The sequence below is a fragment of the Rhipicephalus microplus genome, chromosome X (assembly GCF_043290135.1).
Source record: "Rhipicephalus microplus isolate Deutch F79 chromosome X, USDA_Rmic, whole genome shotgun sequence".
Classification (NCBI taxonomy): domain Eukaryota; kingdom Metazoa; phylum Arthropoda; class Arachnida; order Ixodida; family Ixodidae; genus Rhipicephalus; species Rhipicephalus microplus.
The window spans coordinates 430719377-430734326 of record NC_134710.1 but is presented as its reverse complement, the minus strand read 5'-3'; the positions used below and the strand labels follow the sequence as shown (position 1 = coordinate 430734326).

Sequence of the window (14950 nt, the reverse complement as noted above, 5' to 3'; positions counted from 1 at the left end):
TGCGAGTCCCGTTAGGGGAAAACACCCGGTGTTTCTTCTCACCAATTCCCAAACAATACTTATATGTGCGCCAAGTGACAAAAGATATATTGCAAGAGACAAGATCATCATCAATGACAAGTCTGAATCGACTGTCGTATTCAGCAGACACTTCCGCGAAGAAGACTATGTGCCTGCGTGCCGCATCAAAAAACTTCTTCCCGACTCTGCGCCCACTCTCTTCGAGGACTATTCTTCCTACATGAGAGCAAGTGCAAAGAAGCTCCGCAGAGATCCTGCTTCACGAGTTTGTCCCTTACGTCAAAAATCAAGGAAGCGAAAAGTGGAGACCAACGAAACAGATCTGGATGTTGCAACTTCACAAGACGCTTTCACTGAACAAGAAGCGGAAAGTGTTTGCACGCAAACAATAAACAGTGACACTCATCGAGCGGGTCCATGCAAGATATATGATAGGACGATTGCGCTCCCAAGTGTCTCATGATCGTTCAAAATGCGAGGAAGTGCAGCGATTGCTGAAAGAAGAAAATAAATGTGTCCCAATATTATCGCGAAAGCAAGCACAACGCGTGTGTTAAGAAAATCACAACAGATGCACAGAAACGAGAGAAAACGGCCGTGTTTTTTTGCACCAAATAGAATGTTATGGAGATAAGCATTCAGCGTACCCAGAAGAAGTCGTTAGAGAGTGTGTGATATGGTGCTTTTTGTCCAAAAAAAGCTACGATCACGCTCGCACTTCAGGGATTCTGACACTGCCAGCAAAGTGCACTCTTCAGAGGTATATACGTCCAAGCCCAACATCATCGGGTAAGAGCAATGCTATGAAGGACCATCTGGTTCACGAGGCTTTGCTACTCAGCAGCAAACAACATATATCCTCATTATGAATAGATGAAGCTAGCATAAAACAAAAGTACATCTATGATAAGAAGGCTGATGCAATCTGTGGCTTCAAGGATAAGCCAAAGAGTAGCATGGCGAATACAGTGAAATAATTCCTTGCGAACAGAGTCCTCTGCTTTATTCTGCATAGTATCACTAGTCGGTACAAGATTCCATGCTTTTACTACTTCGCGAAGCAACTGAGTGGTAGAGACCTCTTTACATGAACAAAGGATGTAATTGCTGCTGTGGAATCATGCAGCTTTATCATCATTCGCACTGTCAATTATTCAGCAAACGTGACGATGTTTAAGCACATAGGTAACGGCAACCTTAACACAGTTGTACGTCATCTACACGATGGCAACCACGTCATCTTTCTGAGTTTTGACGCGTGCCACGTGCTACAAAAACGTTAGAATTCAGATCCTCGAACGTGAACTTACAGATGGCACAGGAGTAATTAGTGGTGCGTTTGTGCAGAAATTATACGATCATCAAAAACAAAAGATTGTGAAGCTGGCCCAAAATTTCACGAAGAAACGTGTCTACCTTTCAAATTTGGAAAAAACGAATATGCTGCGAGCAGTTCAAGTTTTCGCCCCTCAAATGTCTGCAGCCGTAGAGAACCTTCAGCAAAATTCTACGGGTGCTGCCAGAGATTTCAAAGAAGCAAGTTCAACCGTTTCTTCATAAAGTCCATGAAGAAACGGTTTCACATCCTTGACACTTCATTCAATGGAAGCGGCCACAAAGCTCCCATTTTTAGAAGCGATGACAATCGCCTACTGGGGCTGAAGGATGAGTTTATCTTATGTGTAAAAAATACAGAAGAGTTCCATCGTATCAGTGAGTGCTGGCTTTCACCAACGAGACGTACGAAGCCTGGCATTTTACAAGGTCGATGGTGGAAACAACAGAATTCGTCCTGGAGCAAGGCATCAGTTATGCCCTTACAAAGATATTGAACTGTGACCCCATCGAAGGGATCTTCGCAATGGTGTGGTCAAAGTGCGGTGGGAATGGCATGCTATATGCTAGAGCCGTCGCCGCTGCTCTGGACCATATCGTTAAGTTGCACATCCCAAGAACGAAAGGAATCAAGTTATCAAATGTTGATGCTGAGGAAGAGGCTGCGATTATATCGAATATACTTGATAAGGACTTGACGTCTTTGTTGGAGTACGAGGCTTGTCCGTCTCCATCTGTCACCTTCTACGGCTTAACATACCTCGGCGGTTACACCACCAAGCTTATTACAGACCTCAGATGTGACTCTTGCGCTGCGCTGCTGACTACAAACAACAAGCAGCATCAGCTGTACAAGCCGCTGTGAGCACAAGAGAGGGGTGAACTACACTACCCTAGGCCTGACTTTCTAGTTCTTTTGGACAAGATATATAGTGATCTTTTTTTGATAAGGCCTCTGAAACCCTGCCACGCAGAAATGTGCTAGAAGTTTTGCAAACAGCAGTCCAGCCATACTTGCAACGCGCTCCCATTTTAAGCTGCCCAGAAAGTGTTGACGTCAGCCACTCCCTACGATCCACAGATCTCATAGCCGAAAAATTGCGAAGAATTTTCCTCGTCAACCACACACACCAACTGACTGACGCAAACGACAAGCCTTCTACCTAAACACACAAGCCGACTAGGAAGCATTTTAGGCTGTCAATAAGACATTCGTGAAGTCCGGCAGAGTTTTTTACTTGAAAGTGTTCAACTATTGCCAGTGCTTATGAGCAATAAATATTTATTTTCAGACCTCACGATGTCTACACGCTTGGCGGAGATCTGTACTTTGGGCTCTTACATTTACACATTTTTTTCAATAAACTTAAGCTCGATGCAGCTAGCGCAAATAAGAAGTCAAAGCAAACCATTCCTGTGCATTCAACAATTAGGTAACTTGTTTTTCAACCCGTGGTGAGTGGAGAAGCGCCCCCGAACTTATGTGATCACGCGCTGTTCGTAGCAGCTGAAGGTGGCAGGGTCGTAGTGCCTCCTTCAAAAGAGTGGTGAAAGGCATGTACTACACCCTTTGCGAAGGCCGTAAGGAGGGAGCGCGCAGGTGCAGCATGGAGGAAGGAAAACGTTTTCCCTTCCTCTGTGAGTGGCAGTCTAGCACGTTAATGAACCCCAGGTGGTCGAAATTTCCGGAGCCCTCCACTACGGTGTCTCTTATAATCATATGGTGGTTTCGTATAGTTAAACCTCACATATCAATGAATTAGTCTAGCCGTGCCATGCGTGTTCATGACTGGTTGGACGAAGTGTCACAAGATGTCGATCCCATCGTTACAGTAACCTTGTATTTTTTACGTTCTTGTACACGATAAAAAAGTATCGTGATTTCGCCGCAACGTTGATTGAATCTCGTGTAAGTTAAATGTAGTTTAAATGCAGTTAGCATTTAAATGACATCGTACGTGACTGCCGTTCGGGGTCTGCACGCGCTGTCGTCTGATTGCCAGTGCCTCCTCTATTTTTTTCTGTAGCTGTCGCGTCGTGCCCGTTCCCATTGCTCTACCACGTCCGCTGGATGAAAGAGCGCATGGTATGGCTTGCCGCGTCGGGCGGCTTTCTATGGGAGAGTGCGTGTCAGCTGTAGGGTCGGTAGTAGCCGCTGCAGCGCGATGGGGCAAGGACGGGAGAGACGGGGAAACGAGTGGCGCCGGTGCCCTCGGGGCAGCAGCCGCAGCACATTAGCTGGTGTTTGTCACAACAGTGACCAAATCAATTGTTCTAAGCAGTGTTTTTTATATCATTTATCGCAGCGATGACATATCGCGTATTTAGTAGACTACAAGGCGCTATCTTCTGAAAAAGTCCATTGATTGTTCCTATGCGTGCCGAACACCAGATTTTTTTTTCAGAAGCAGCTTCTTGCTTTGAAGCTGAAAGAAAAATCCACAATGCATGTCACTGACTGATATGGCACTGAGTGCGTAACAAAGTCGTTGTTCTATTTCTGAAGATGTCATAAATTAACGTATTTTGATATTTGTGAAGTTTATTCAGCACTTTCGCAATTTCTCTTACCGGAATGCTTGACAAAAAATTTTTGCATACTTACTAATACACTCTAAAAAATATCGCGTAAAAAGGGTGTCTTTTTGTCCCACAACAATAATCGTAATCAGGCTTGCGTGCGCTTCCTTTCTTGAAAACTCGGCGCTGGCCACTTTCCTATCGAGAATGCAATGTAACCCTGATAATGGGCATGTCGATCGTGACCGGAATGTACCGGGCGCGGGATGATAGCGCAAGGATGGAACGTAATATAGATGACGATTATTGTTGTGGGACAAAAAGACACCCTTTTTACTCGCTCTTTTTTTAGAGTGTAGATGTTAATAGTTTTTATATGCTGAAATCGTATGAAAAAACATAATTTGAATATTTTTCATGTTATCCGGTAGAAGGCAGTGTGCCGAAATATAGTTAAGCTTCAAAGGCTGGATGAAAGTGGTTTCTATAAACATGGTGACGCGCTCCTCGTAACTTTATTAAAGAGGCTGCGAAAGTATTAGAAGTGATAGTTCTTACTAGGCAGGGCAATATATATATATATATATATATATATATATATATATATATATATATATATATATATATATATACCAGATTTTTTGAACGTCATTCACGCTGGACCCGTCGTATTGTATGCATGTATGCAAGAAAGACACGACGAAACTTTCACGGAAGCGTCTTTACTAAACGTTTTCAGCTGGTCAGCTGGTGGACCAGCCTTCACCAGAGTGTATTAATATATATATATATATATATAGTAATAATTCAATGGGCCAGTTTTTCTTCGTGAAGATATAGGACATAGCATAACGGGAGCGTTGTCAACAAGGATAAATATATTTATTTCCCAAGAGTTTCGGGAGGGGTCCTCCCTTCGTCAGGGGATGAGTTAGACTAACATAGACATTCAAACTTCGTTGCTGCCGCGTCGCTCTCACCTTGAAAGATGTTTGTCAAAGTGAGATAGAACTAAGCAAACGAACAAACAAAAAGAAACAACGTTTACACATCGCGAAACGACGCTGCTGTAGGGCAGTCGAGTACACGTTACGTACCTTCGTTTGAGCGAGAACAGGTGCCAATTTGTTGTCGATACATAGTAAAACAAATAAACAGTAATAGATGACAGATCCGCATCATGGAGACCGCTGGAAGACAAGCGCGTTGGAGTGCTATCAGGATTCGCCAGTGCCCGTAAAGAGGCTAACATAAAAATACCGAACGGATGGTCTTATTGTCGATAGACACAGAAGCGAAAAGTTGGGGGCACCAGCTGGAGCAATTGTCAAGTCGTTTTGTTCTTCAAAATTGCAAAGAAGTAAAAAAAAGTTAAAAATGCCAGCATCAGCCTTAAATCGAGAATAAATAAAATATTTTTACGCATATTGTTCCGATTATGTGTTCACTGTTGAATTAGTTGCGTTATCATAAGAACATCGGGACGGAAAGAGACGAAAAGATTCAAAAGCGCAGGAACGTAGGCAGTTGTGTTCACATTTTCCAGCATTTCATTGCTGTTTTCGTCTGACAGTTTAATATTATTCACTTCATAACTGCTCGCTCAGTTGCCAGCATTGAAGTTACAGTCACTGAAATTTCAAAGAGGCTCGAGTCCACTGTTATGAGATCACACGCATTCTAAGTATATTTCGTGGCTGTTGCATCTGATACTGTATTGTATGAATATTACAGATTTACTATAATCAATTTAGATGCGTTAGTAAGGTGTACCTCTTCCAGATTTGTTAGTTGTGATCTTGTAGGATCTGAGTAAAATGTGCTCGCAATTCTTACTTCCGTGAAAACTGATCGGTGTGCAAGGTTCCATCTCGGGTGAGACAACACCGAAAATTTGCAAGGGCTGCAGGTATCTAAAGGCAAGCTCAGTAATTTTCTGGTGGGCGCACTCCAGGCGGATATTAAAGAAGGTTTTTGCAGGTCACAGAGAGATGCACGCGTTCAATCGTAACTACCGCAAACGCACTGCGCATGCTATTCCATGGGCGCTCGTGTAAGGTGCCCCCAAATCCCCTGTGGCGCCGCAGCGGCGGTTCGAGAACTAGACCTGTCATGCCAGTTTTGGAGCGCACGGCGAGCCGTACCCAAGTAACGTTGAGCCACGGAGGAAGGAATTTTTCCTTCCTCCGTGCGTTGAGCCGAACCCTACCCGTGCACTCTTTCATCCAGCAGCCGTGGCTCTACGATTGGCACTGTATTTCTCGGAGTGACCGTGTGGTGGCGTAGGTTATTACCCTCTCGCGTGGCCTCTCTTTGCTTGACTGCTACAGGTAGATGCGGCGCAGTCAATGGCTTTTTCCAATTTTATGCGATTACTTTCCTTCGTATTCTGTAATTTCGAGTTCCTGCGTTTGCTTTGGTAATGTATTATAATAAAAAAATAACTCGTCGTATGGTGTCCTATTTTTCATTCGCAAGCACACGAAGGTGTGCTCTGCCGAATATCGATCCGGATCTAAATATAAGTGGAATTCACAGGTTGAAGTAATGAAACAAGACATCAATTTTATATGCACAAAAAACAAAAATAAAAAGAAATGAGTCAGCACAATTCAAGAAACAACCACTTCAACTGAAACCACTTGTCAGTTCAACGTTGAAGGTGCGCGCTTGTCGTGCAAGCTTTTTAAAGCTTCAAAAAACTTTTGTGACAACGGCTTCTTTTGAGAAAGCCTGGCCACAAATTTTTTTATCGGTGAAGTCGACAGCATAGTTTGCGAACAGTGACTTCATGAACTTCCTGCAGACAAGTTCTATTATTTGCGCCTTCGGATTGGGTCAACGCGTTCCCACAGCAGTACTGGCAGGCCAACAATTACATCCGCACTCTTCACGACGCACGTCTGTAGAGGCTTAAGAAGAGCTGTGCGGTGCAGAAGCATCACGTCCACACATCTTTTCATGGCATGCAGCACACGCACGAGCTCCGCTGTGGGACAGCACAGGCCACCTCTGTCCTGGTGGGAAATCAAGCCATCCGTACGTAGCACCGGTGCTGCTCCCTTTTGCCTTCAAGACTAACGACACGCAGCGCTCGCAGTCAGTCTTTTCACTCACGATGCGAGATATGTATCCTGCGATGAGAGAAACTGCTGTGGGCATAAACGGCTTCGTCGAAGTGCAGAGTTCCTGCAGTAGGTGTTGCGCCCAGTTCAGTGCTGCGACCGTCCTTGTTGTTGATGGGCTGCTTGACTCGCCGCTCCTAATAATTCTCCCGAGGAAGTGACCTAAGCTGAGATCTGCACAATGCTTAAGTTCTGTGGGAAGCCGCAACGATGCCCGTCTTCAGCATCTTCTCAAAGCCCGAAATAGCGCTTCTGACATCAAGCATATCGTTACAGCCAGCGCTGCGTCGAAGCGTCCCAAACAGAGATTCGATGGGGTCGCTTGAAAACTTCTAGTCAACACAAATTTGAACCCTGTATCTAACAGATATCTGATACACTGGACGTTGGCGACTGTGGTGAATACCAGTGCATGGTGAGTTTCTTTCGTTAGAAAGTTCATTGGTGCGCTTGTCATCTTGAGCTTTTAAATGTATTCTCAATGAACAAGTTCCAGCAAATGAAGTCTATAGTCCCCAGGATCATCAAACTGCCTGGTGTCCAGATGGTTCTGGTGAATATGGTGCTGGCAGTTGAGGACGTCCATGAGAGTAAACAATCTGCTCACATTATTCATGAACTCAACAGTTTGGCTGACGCTGGCGAACTTTGCGTTGCACGTATGCCCGGCATAATTTTTCATGAAGGACAAAGCCGCTGTCACGGCTGGTGAAAAAAAAAAAAAAACAGGCTTGACTCCCATTTTTTCTATATTAGACGGATAGACGTGTTTCCTCCTGAAAAAACGCACAGGCTTGATAACCGAGCCCCGCTGCATTTTGTAGAGGTCCTTTATGTAGGTTGAAGAAATTTCGCCATTTCTTCCCAATTCTCGTGCCATAAATTGCGATCGGATATTTTTGAGGATGTGAGTCTGATCTAACGCCAGAAACAAACTGCGGCTTGGGTCGACGGGATGAAGCACTCGGGTTTCCGGTTGCCCACCTGATGATATTTCCTTTGCAGCGACGTTTATTTTGTGGTGGTCCGTCACAACTCGAACTATCTAGAATTCCATTTCTTCAGTTTTCTTGATGGTGTGCTTGGTCGTTTTCGCAAGTAGTTCGCCAGTGCATGATCTGGTAAAGAAGTATCCCACTGGGATCCAAAACCTAGCGTGAAGGCCACAGATCAAAAAGCACAAAAGCAAGTTCGCAAGTTCACTTCTTTCCGAGTCAGACAACGCTTGGTGTAGAGCACCCATGTCTATGTCTCCCAAAAAGGTATCTCGTTGTTTGTAGCTCGTTGTTTATTGTTCAAGCGTTTGCTTTATTCTCATTTCGTCTATGATGAGGCTGCAAATTTTGGCTTTCTTCGTCCTGAGTCACTTGATTTCAGTGTTGAGTCTCTGCTTCACTAACTCACACTGAAGCCTACTTCTCCGGCAGTTGTTCCCATGTACGTATCTTTGTAGCGTAGTTCTACACGGGAGTGCGAGGAGCTCGGTCCTGATATACTCGTATGACTTTGTTGAGAGGCTTCTCAGAATCACGTACGTAAAGTGGTTGCACACTCTTTGGTTTTTTCATCTTGTAGTTTAGGACTTGGTCAATTATCACTCTGGCTTTAGTGCAGCCCTGATCGCAGTTTCTGGCTACTTGAAGAAATTTGCTTACGTTGCACTCTTCCTTTAATCTATGCAGCTCTCTCTTGTAGGAATCTACTGTTGCCTGCAGCCTTTCATTTCGTTGCTTCCTCACCCTTTCTGTGTCGCGCCATTTTTGCCGCTCCAAGAAGGCTGTTGTGGAGCTTCTTCTGTCGGCTTGAACACCAAAGGTCCTTAACGCACGCGCACCTGCACCCTCTTCCGCTGACTTCGCATCAGTTGGCTCAAGAAAGTTTGCGGAATGAGAGTAGTGACTAGCTACTGCTAGAAAAGGCAAGTCTTGCATGTCGCTTGGAGCAACACTACTGGGTTCAGTGGCTTCCTAAAGCATGTTTCCGTAAACTTATGGCACCGGTGCAGCGCGCGAATCGATTTTTTGACTTGGCAGAGTTGCCAACGTGTCCGTTGAGGAATCGCGCTTTCTTTTTTGAGTGTGCTGTAGCTTCTCACCTTTGGTGGCTCGTTCCTCATGTGGGAGGGGTAATGCGGAAAGACACGTACTCGGCACCGCATCGGGCTTTAGCCTGCGTCTTTTGGTATTTTCCCTAAAGCCAGTTTTCACAAAATGTGGACTGCCCACGGCCGAGGAATTCGAAGTGGAATTCGGCACCCCGTTCTTCCAGGCGATAACTCATAGCCATCGTTCACGTAGCTCAGTGGAATTTCGCTGGAATTTCTTGAAAAGGCACACTTGCTTCTTTCTTTCGCTGGCTAGAAGTTTAGAGCGGAACGCAACAGCAGCGCATGGTGACCGATGAAAAAGCAGGATGACATCACCGCTGAAGGAAACAGATGGACCTACGGCGACCAAACGACGGGTTAAACTTGTCCGCAAAGTGACTGGGACACGAATTATCACTCCGTTAAGAGGCATATTGACAGTTTATTTCACCTTTATCATTTATTACGCGTGAATACTACTTCTTTTAATGGGATGGCAACAACTCCGAGCACGGTTTGCGACTGCTCTAAGCAGAAGACAAAGAAAGCGCAGAAAACCGGCGCGCGAGGGGTGGCGAGCGTCGTCTGCTAGAGGGTAATAGCGCAGAGCCGCCAAGCGGCGTCAAGGGGGAAGATTTGAGAGAGGAAAGAGAGAGGAAAGAGAGAGGCGAAGAAATTCTGTACTATGTCTTCTGCACTGCGCCGTGCACGGAGGAAGCGCCGTGCTCCCGACCGGGTTGCGAGTTTACAGGAATCTTCGATTTGGCTTGCACTAGTTCAGAAAAGTGCAGGTGCAGAAAAAGCGGTGCCAAGCGGTGCAGTGAGCGTGCAGCGCCGGTCGAGCAAGTGCAGGTGCAGCCTCAACCACGCCTCGGCACTAGCCGACACTAGCGCGCGACGGCTACAGCCAAAACGAAGGCGTGAGTTGACGTGAGTGCAGGCCGGAGAACACCTTGTAGTGTAAGCCTAAAATAGCCGCCTCCGCCGCCTTGTCCGATCAATACACGGCCGTGATGGCACTTCTTGTGACTGCGATGGAATTGCTGGACTCGAGCAGCGACGACGATTCCGTCAGCGGTGCCGTTTGCAGTGACTGCGACGATGAGTACGACGATGCGTGCATCTTGGTCGCGTGCGCGTTGGTGCGCGACGATGCCAACCGTGTACCCGGGTACGAAAGCATTATCGGCAGGTACCATGAGTATGAATTCAAGCGCCTCTTCAGGCTGTCCAGGGAGACTTTTGATAGTTTCAGGGCCAAGTTCAAGACTTCAGCCTTCTACCCAAGGGCAGTGCAAGGCCGCCAACAAATCAGTGCCGAAAAAACATGCCTCATAGCGCTTGTGTACCTAGGCTCACAAATATCTATGTACGCCATAGGCGACAAATTCGATGTTACCGAGTCGTCTGTTCATGTTTGTGTGACACGGGTCGTTCACTTCTTACACGCTATTAGCGATGAGATAATTTGCTGGCCTAGTAGCGCGGAAGTGACCCGCATAAAGAACGGCTTCCTCGCCAAAAGTAAAGGCAAGGGCCCAAGAAACACCATCGGCTGTATCGATGGATCACACATCGGGATACTCACTCCAAGCGAATCTACGCAGTCTTACTTCAACCGGAAAAAGTGGCCTTCGATAATCCTGCAAGGAATCTGCGACGACAGGAACAAGTTGCTGAACGTGTTTATTGGGTTTCCAGGTTCGGTTCACGACGCCCGTGTCCTGAGGGAGAGCCCCTTCTTTGCACGCGCAATTCAGGAATGTGAAGACAATTATATACTGGGTGACAGTGCATATCCACTGATGCCATGGCTCATGACCCCATTCAAGGACAATGGAAGTTCTTTTCCTACGTGGAAAAAGAGCTTCAATAAACGACACAGTCAACAACGAGTGCTTATTGAGAACACCTTCGGCCTGCTTAAACAGCGTTTTAGGAGGCTCTACCTTGTTGATGCAAAAAGTGTGCAACAGTGCTGCTATATAGTTATGGCTGCGTGTGTGCTACACAACATGTGCAACGATGAAAGGGACTTCCTTGAGGAACTTGCAACGCTTCCCCAAGAAGAAGATGTGGGCAATGATGAAAGTGAAGGAGATTTTGATTGCAGTCTGCCAGGCTACAGTCAGTCTCTGCGAGAGTTCATTGCAAAGGAACAGTGCTAGAAGTTCATCTTTGCTTCGCGATTTATTCAGTGTGCAAATGTTTTGCGAAGTGGGGTGCCGCGTCTAGAAGCAATGTTTTTTTTTAACAAATTAGATGGAGTAGACACTGCTAGTGTTATAAAAGTTTATTGCCCATATTATAACCCGTCCTTATTTGAGAGTACGTCGATCAACCGATCGAATCGCTGCATGCGCTCATCATGCCGCTTTGCCTTTGCCTCTTCCCATTTTTTTCTTTCCTCCAGTTGTTTCACTGCTGCCTCCTCTTGCTTAGCTCTCGAAGCTTGCATTTTTTCTAATGCCTCCAAGAGCGGCGTGACTTGGGACCTACTCTGGCGCTTCCTTTTTGGCGTTGTGCTGCTCCGAACTTTGGATGCTGTGTTGCACTCGACTGGGACTGCTGCATCTTGAGGTGCTTCAGTGATGCTGGTGCTGTTGAAAGTAATTGTACAGGTGCCATGTCATTTCCAGGCTACAGCACAAATTAAGTAATTTTTACTTACTCTGGACTTGCACTAGGCAGGATTGTTTTTCCAGGCTCCAAGAGCAGCCTTGGATTTACACTATGTTCTTTTTCCAAGACTTCTGCCAGCTCTCTGTAATAGACACTATGAGAATCACTGAAGATATGAAGACACAATCGTAACTTACTCTTCATATTCACAGTTCACACGGTGGTGACCTGAAGAATTGTTGTCTTTTTTTGACTTTTTATATGCTCTGTCCAGCGACTTCCATTTGTTTTCCACTTGTGTGGCAGTCACGTTGCACAAGAACTCCGTATTGATGGCCTCAGCCAACTTCTTCCACAGAAGCCTTCTTGTGCTAAACAAAAAAGCAAAGCACAGTTAGTAGGAAAGAAGGAAGCGACGTAACGTGACCCAAGTCTTGCAGTAGCACATGAACCTTTCCTTAGTACTTCATATGTGTAGCTTTCAGGGATAATTGCTAGGGATGTTCGATTATTCGAAAATTTTGGATAATGAATCAAACAGCACTGTATTCGGTTCCTAAGTCGAATCGAATTGCACATATTCTAAGTAACAAATATTCTTTTAATAATCGGCACTGGCGGGAGAACCCCAAAACAACGAAACAGCTACAAGTCATTCTTTCAATCCCTAATGTGACCTGTACGCAGCCCAAGCTTTTGCAAGACTACCTACACTATATTGATTGTCGAATGAATGCGCTTCTGAAAGCTCCATTCTTGCTCAATTTTTACTGCACTTTAGCTGTATCGCATTTATCAGCTCCTGTCTTCGTCTTGTAATAACCAAAGGTGGGAACTACGAGTGCTTGCAGCTTCACGACTAGCAACAGATACAAGTTTTGCGTTTGCGTAAATTGTTCTTGCAGATGTAAATTTCAACGCCCATTGTTATCCGCTTTTAGTGCGCAGGCCATGTTGTGATGACGGGTTGATCTGCTCCGTTACATATTTAGTTGTATCTGCAATGTTTGGTTGTAAATTGTTTTGTTTTTGTGTCCCAATTTTATTTAAAGTGAGGTGACAAAGTCTCACGTTGATAACGCTAGTCAATGCCGTAGTTGAACCTACAATTACAAAATGTTACGAATATTCTAGTTCCTGCTGCATACGAGATTACCTTAGTTTTCGTAATTGTGGTATTTTGAGTAGATTCAAACTGACTGTAATGGCCTTTGTCGAAAGTTTGTGACTATTTGTTTCAAATAAAATGTTCTGTTCTAAGGCTGTTTTGAAAATGGTCTACTTACTATTCAAACAGTATTCAATTACTATTTGTATTCTATTTGGTGCCATTACTATTTGACTCTTACTTGATTAGGTTCCGAAATTCACTATTCACACACTTCTGATAACTGCGAACGTTCTTTTTGTGCGGGAAGCATTATGTTGGAGAAGTTGAACATTGTGTAAATCACTCTTTTGGATCATAAAGCTTCACTAAGGAGACAGCCATATTCTAACCTGTCTTTGCATTGTAAAACATGCAGCTGCGCAACCTTGTTTGCTGACACGACGGCGCAGTCTAGGTTCAAAGATAGGGTAGCACGTGTCAAGAAGCATATCTCTTTTAACAATGAGCTGCACCATCTTGAAAAGTGGCAGTGCGAGAGAAATGCGGACAGACAGTGAAGACACAAGGACTGCAGGGCGAGACTTGCTAGAGATGTGCCTCAGAATAACAACATGCAATTCCCTCTAGTGCAAATTCTCAAGGCAGCACTACACTTGCAACATGGCTTGAGCTTGGAGGTGCTGCACCTTTTCGGCAAGACAGCGGTTGTGCAATGCCCAACACAAAAGCACCGTCGCTGTTTTTGAAGATCACTTGACTTAATGAAACATTACGAATGCCTTCGTTGTGTATATATGTGCGTGACTATACATACTGTTTGTGTGTATATGTAAACGTATATGTCACAGTCAGGCGCATAGCCAAAATTTTTTTTCAGTGGGGGGGGGCAGTAAAATGTAAATTGCTGGCAGTAAAATGTAGGCAACAATAACCATCGCCATTGTGAACTTCATGCGCCCTTATCTTGTTGGTGCTTGCCTAGAGTGAAACGGAATAATAAAAAGCTGCAAATAATTTTGGACATAGGATGACATACCGAAGTGCCCTGGTTTTTCCCACCAAGTCCTTCATTTCCGAGTATTTGGCGATGAAGAACCTTGTTTTTCGGGCGCTCCAAAGCTCTTCCACATCTTCAGCCGACGCGGCTGCTGCTGGAAATGCGGCTAAAGCCCCATCGCTGTCAACGTCGCCGTCGCAGGCAGGAGAAGGCGTCGGCGGTTGTGCCGGAGGGGGGTCATTTTCACGATTCCCTGCCATGAACCGCAACGTAACGCGCTTGCCGTCTGCAAGGGCGAAAACCAAGATTAAAAATACCGACATAGCATAAGCAATGCTACGAGGCTGTTTGCTGACCGACTACGACTCCTGGCCGCTAACCACGTTTTTTGGCAATGCATGCAGCCTGACTTACCTGATGCCTCATAGACGTAACCGTTGGCGTCCGTCATAAATGACCCGTCGGGATTGTGAAGTGCCTTAACTTCCTTTTGAACGCCCTGAACAACTATTTGCAACGTCGTCTGCTCTGGCCTTGGGGGGACGCCCGCCATGCTGCACTACTCTGCACCTGCTTTGGAGTGCGTGCACGCCGGTACAGAACTCGTCAGGAACTAGGCTTACACCTAGACAAAACGAGGGAGCCAGTGCAGAGGGTGCGACAGAGGGCGCGCGCTGCTCCGGCAAAACGAGGACGAAGGTGCTGCACCCTTTGAACTGGTTCAGCCGGTGCAGCCAAAACGAAGAGACCATACAAAAACGAGCGGATAGAGCCCCCCCCCCCCCCCCCCCCCCAATGCACCACGGCCTAGCGCTCTTGGAGGCTATGCATTTCCGCCGGCCTAACTGTGTCATCGCGCTGTCGCTTCTTGCACTTTCGCATGGCGGCGCCGGAGGCTGCTGCTGCAGCTAGCGGGGGCATAGAAGTGTGGCAGCTTGGGCTAATTGGTATGGAATGACGATAGTTATAGCGCGAGAACAAAACGACGACACAGAGACAAGAAGGACAGATGTCTTTCGTGTCCTTCTTGTCTCTGTGTCATCGTTTTGTTCTCGCGCTATAACTATCGTCATAGCGGGGGCAATCGGATGCTCGCGAAGTAATCTTGTGCAACTCGTCTGACCAAACGCGCT

At 45.8% G+C, this 14950-nt stretch overlaps 1 protein-coding gene across 2 annotated transcripts; it reads right to left on the bottom strand.

Moving 5' to 3' along the window:
- Positions 1-11365: 11365 nt before the first annotated feature.
- On the bottom strand, positions 11366-14561 carry LOC142776561 (uncharacterized). Of its 2 annotated transcripts, XR_012887635.1 has the most exons (4): positions 14232-14561; positions 13857-14103; positions 11759-12080; positions 11366-11687 (listed from the first exon to the last, which is right to left on the bottom strand). XR_012887635.1 is itself a non-coding variant. In XM_075880436.1 (3 exons), the coding sequence occupies exons 1-3, from the start codon at positions 14368-14370 to the stop codon at positions 11903-11905; spliced, it is 564 nt and encodes a 187-aa protein (XP_075736551.1). In that variant the 5' UTR covers positions 14371-14561; the 3' UTR covers positions 11366-11902. The 2 variants fall into 2 exon arrangements, 1 of the variants encoding a protein (XP_075736551.1); XM_075880436.1 differs by having other exon boundaries at positions 11366-12080.
- Between the last annotated feature and the right edge of the window lie 389 nt (positions 14562-14950).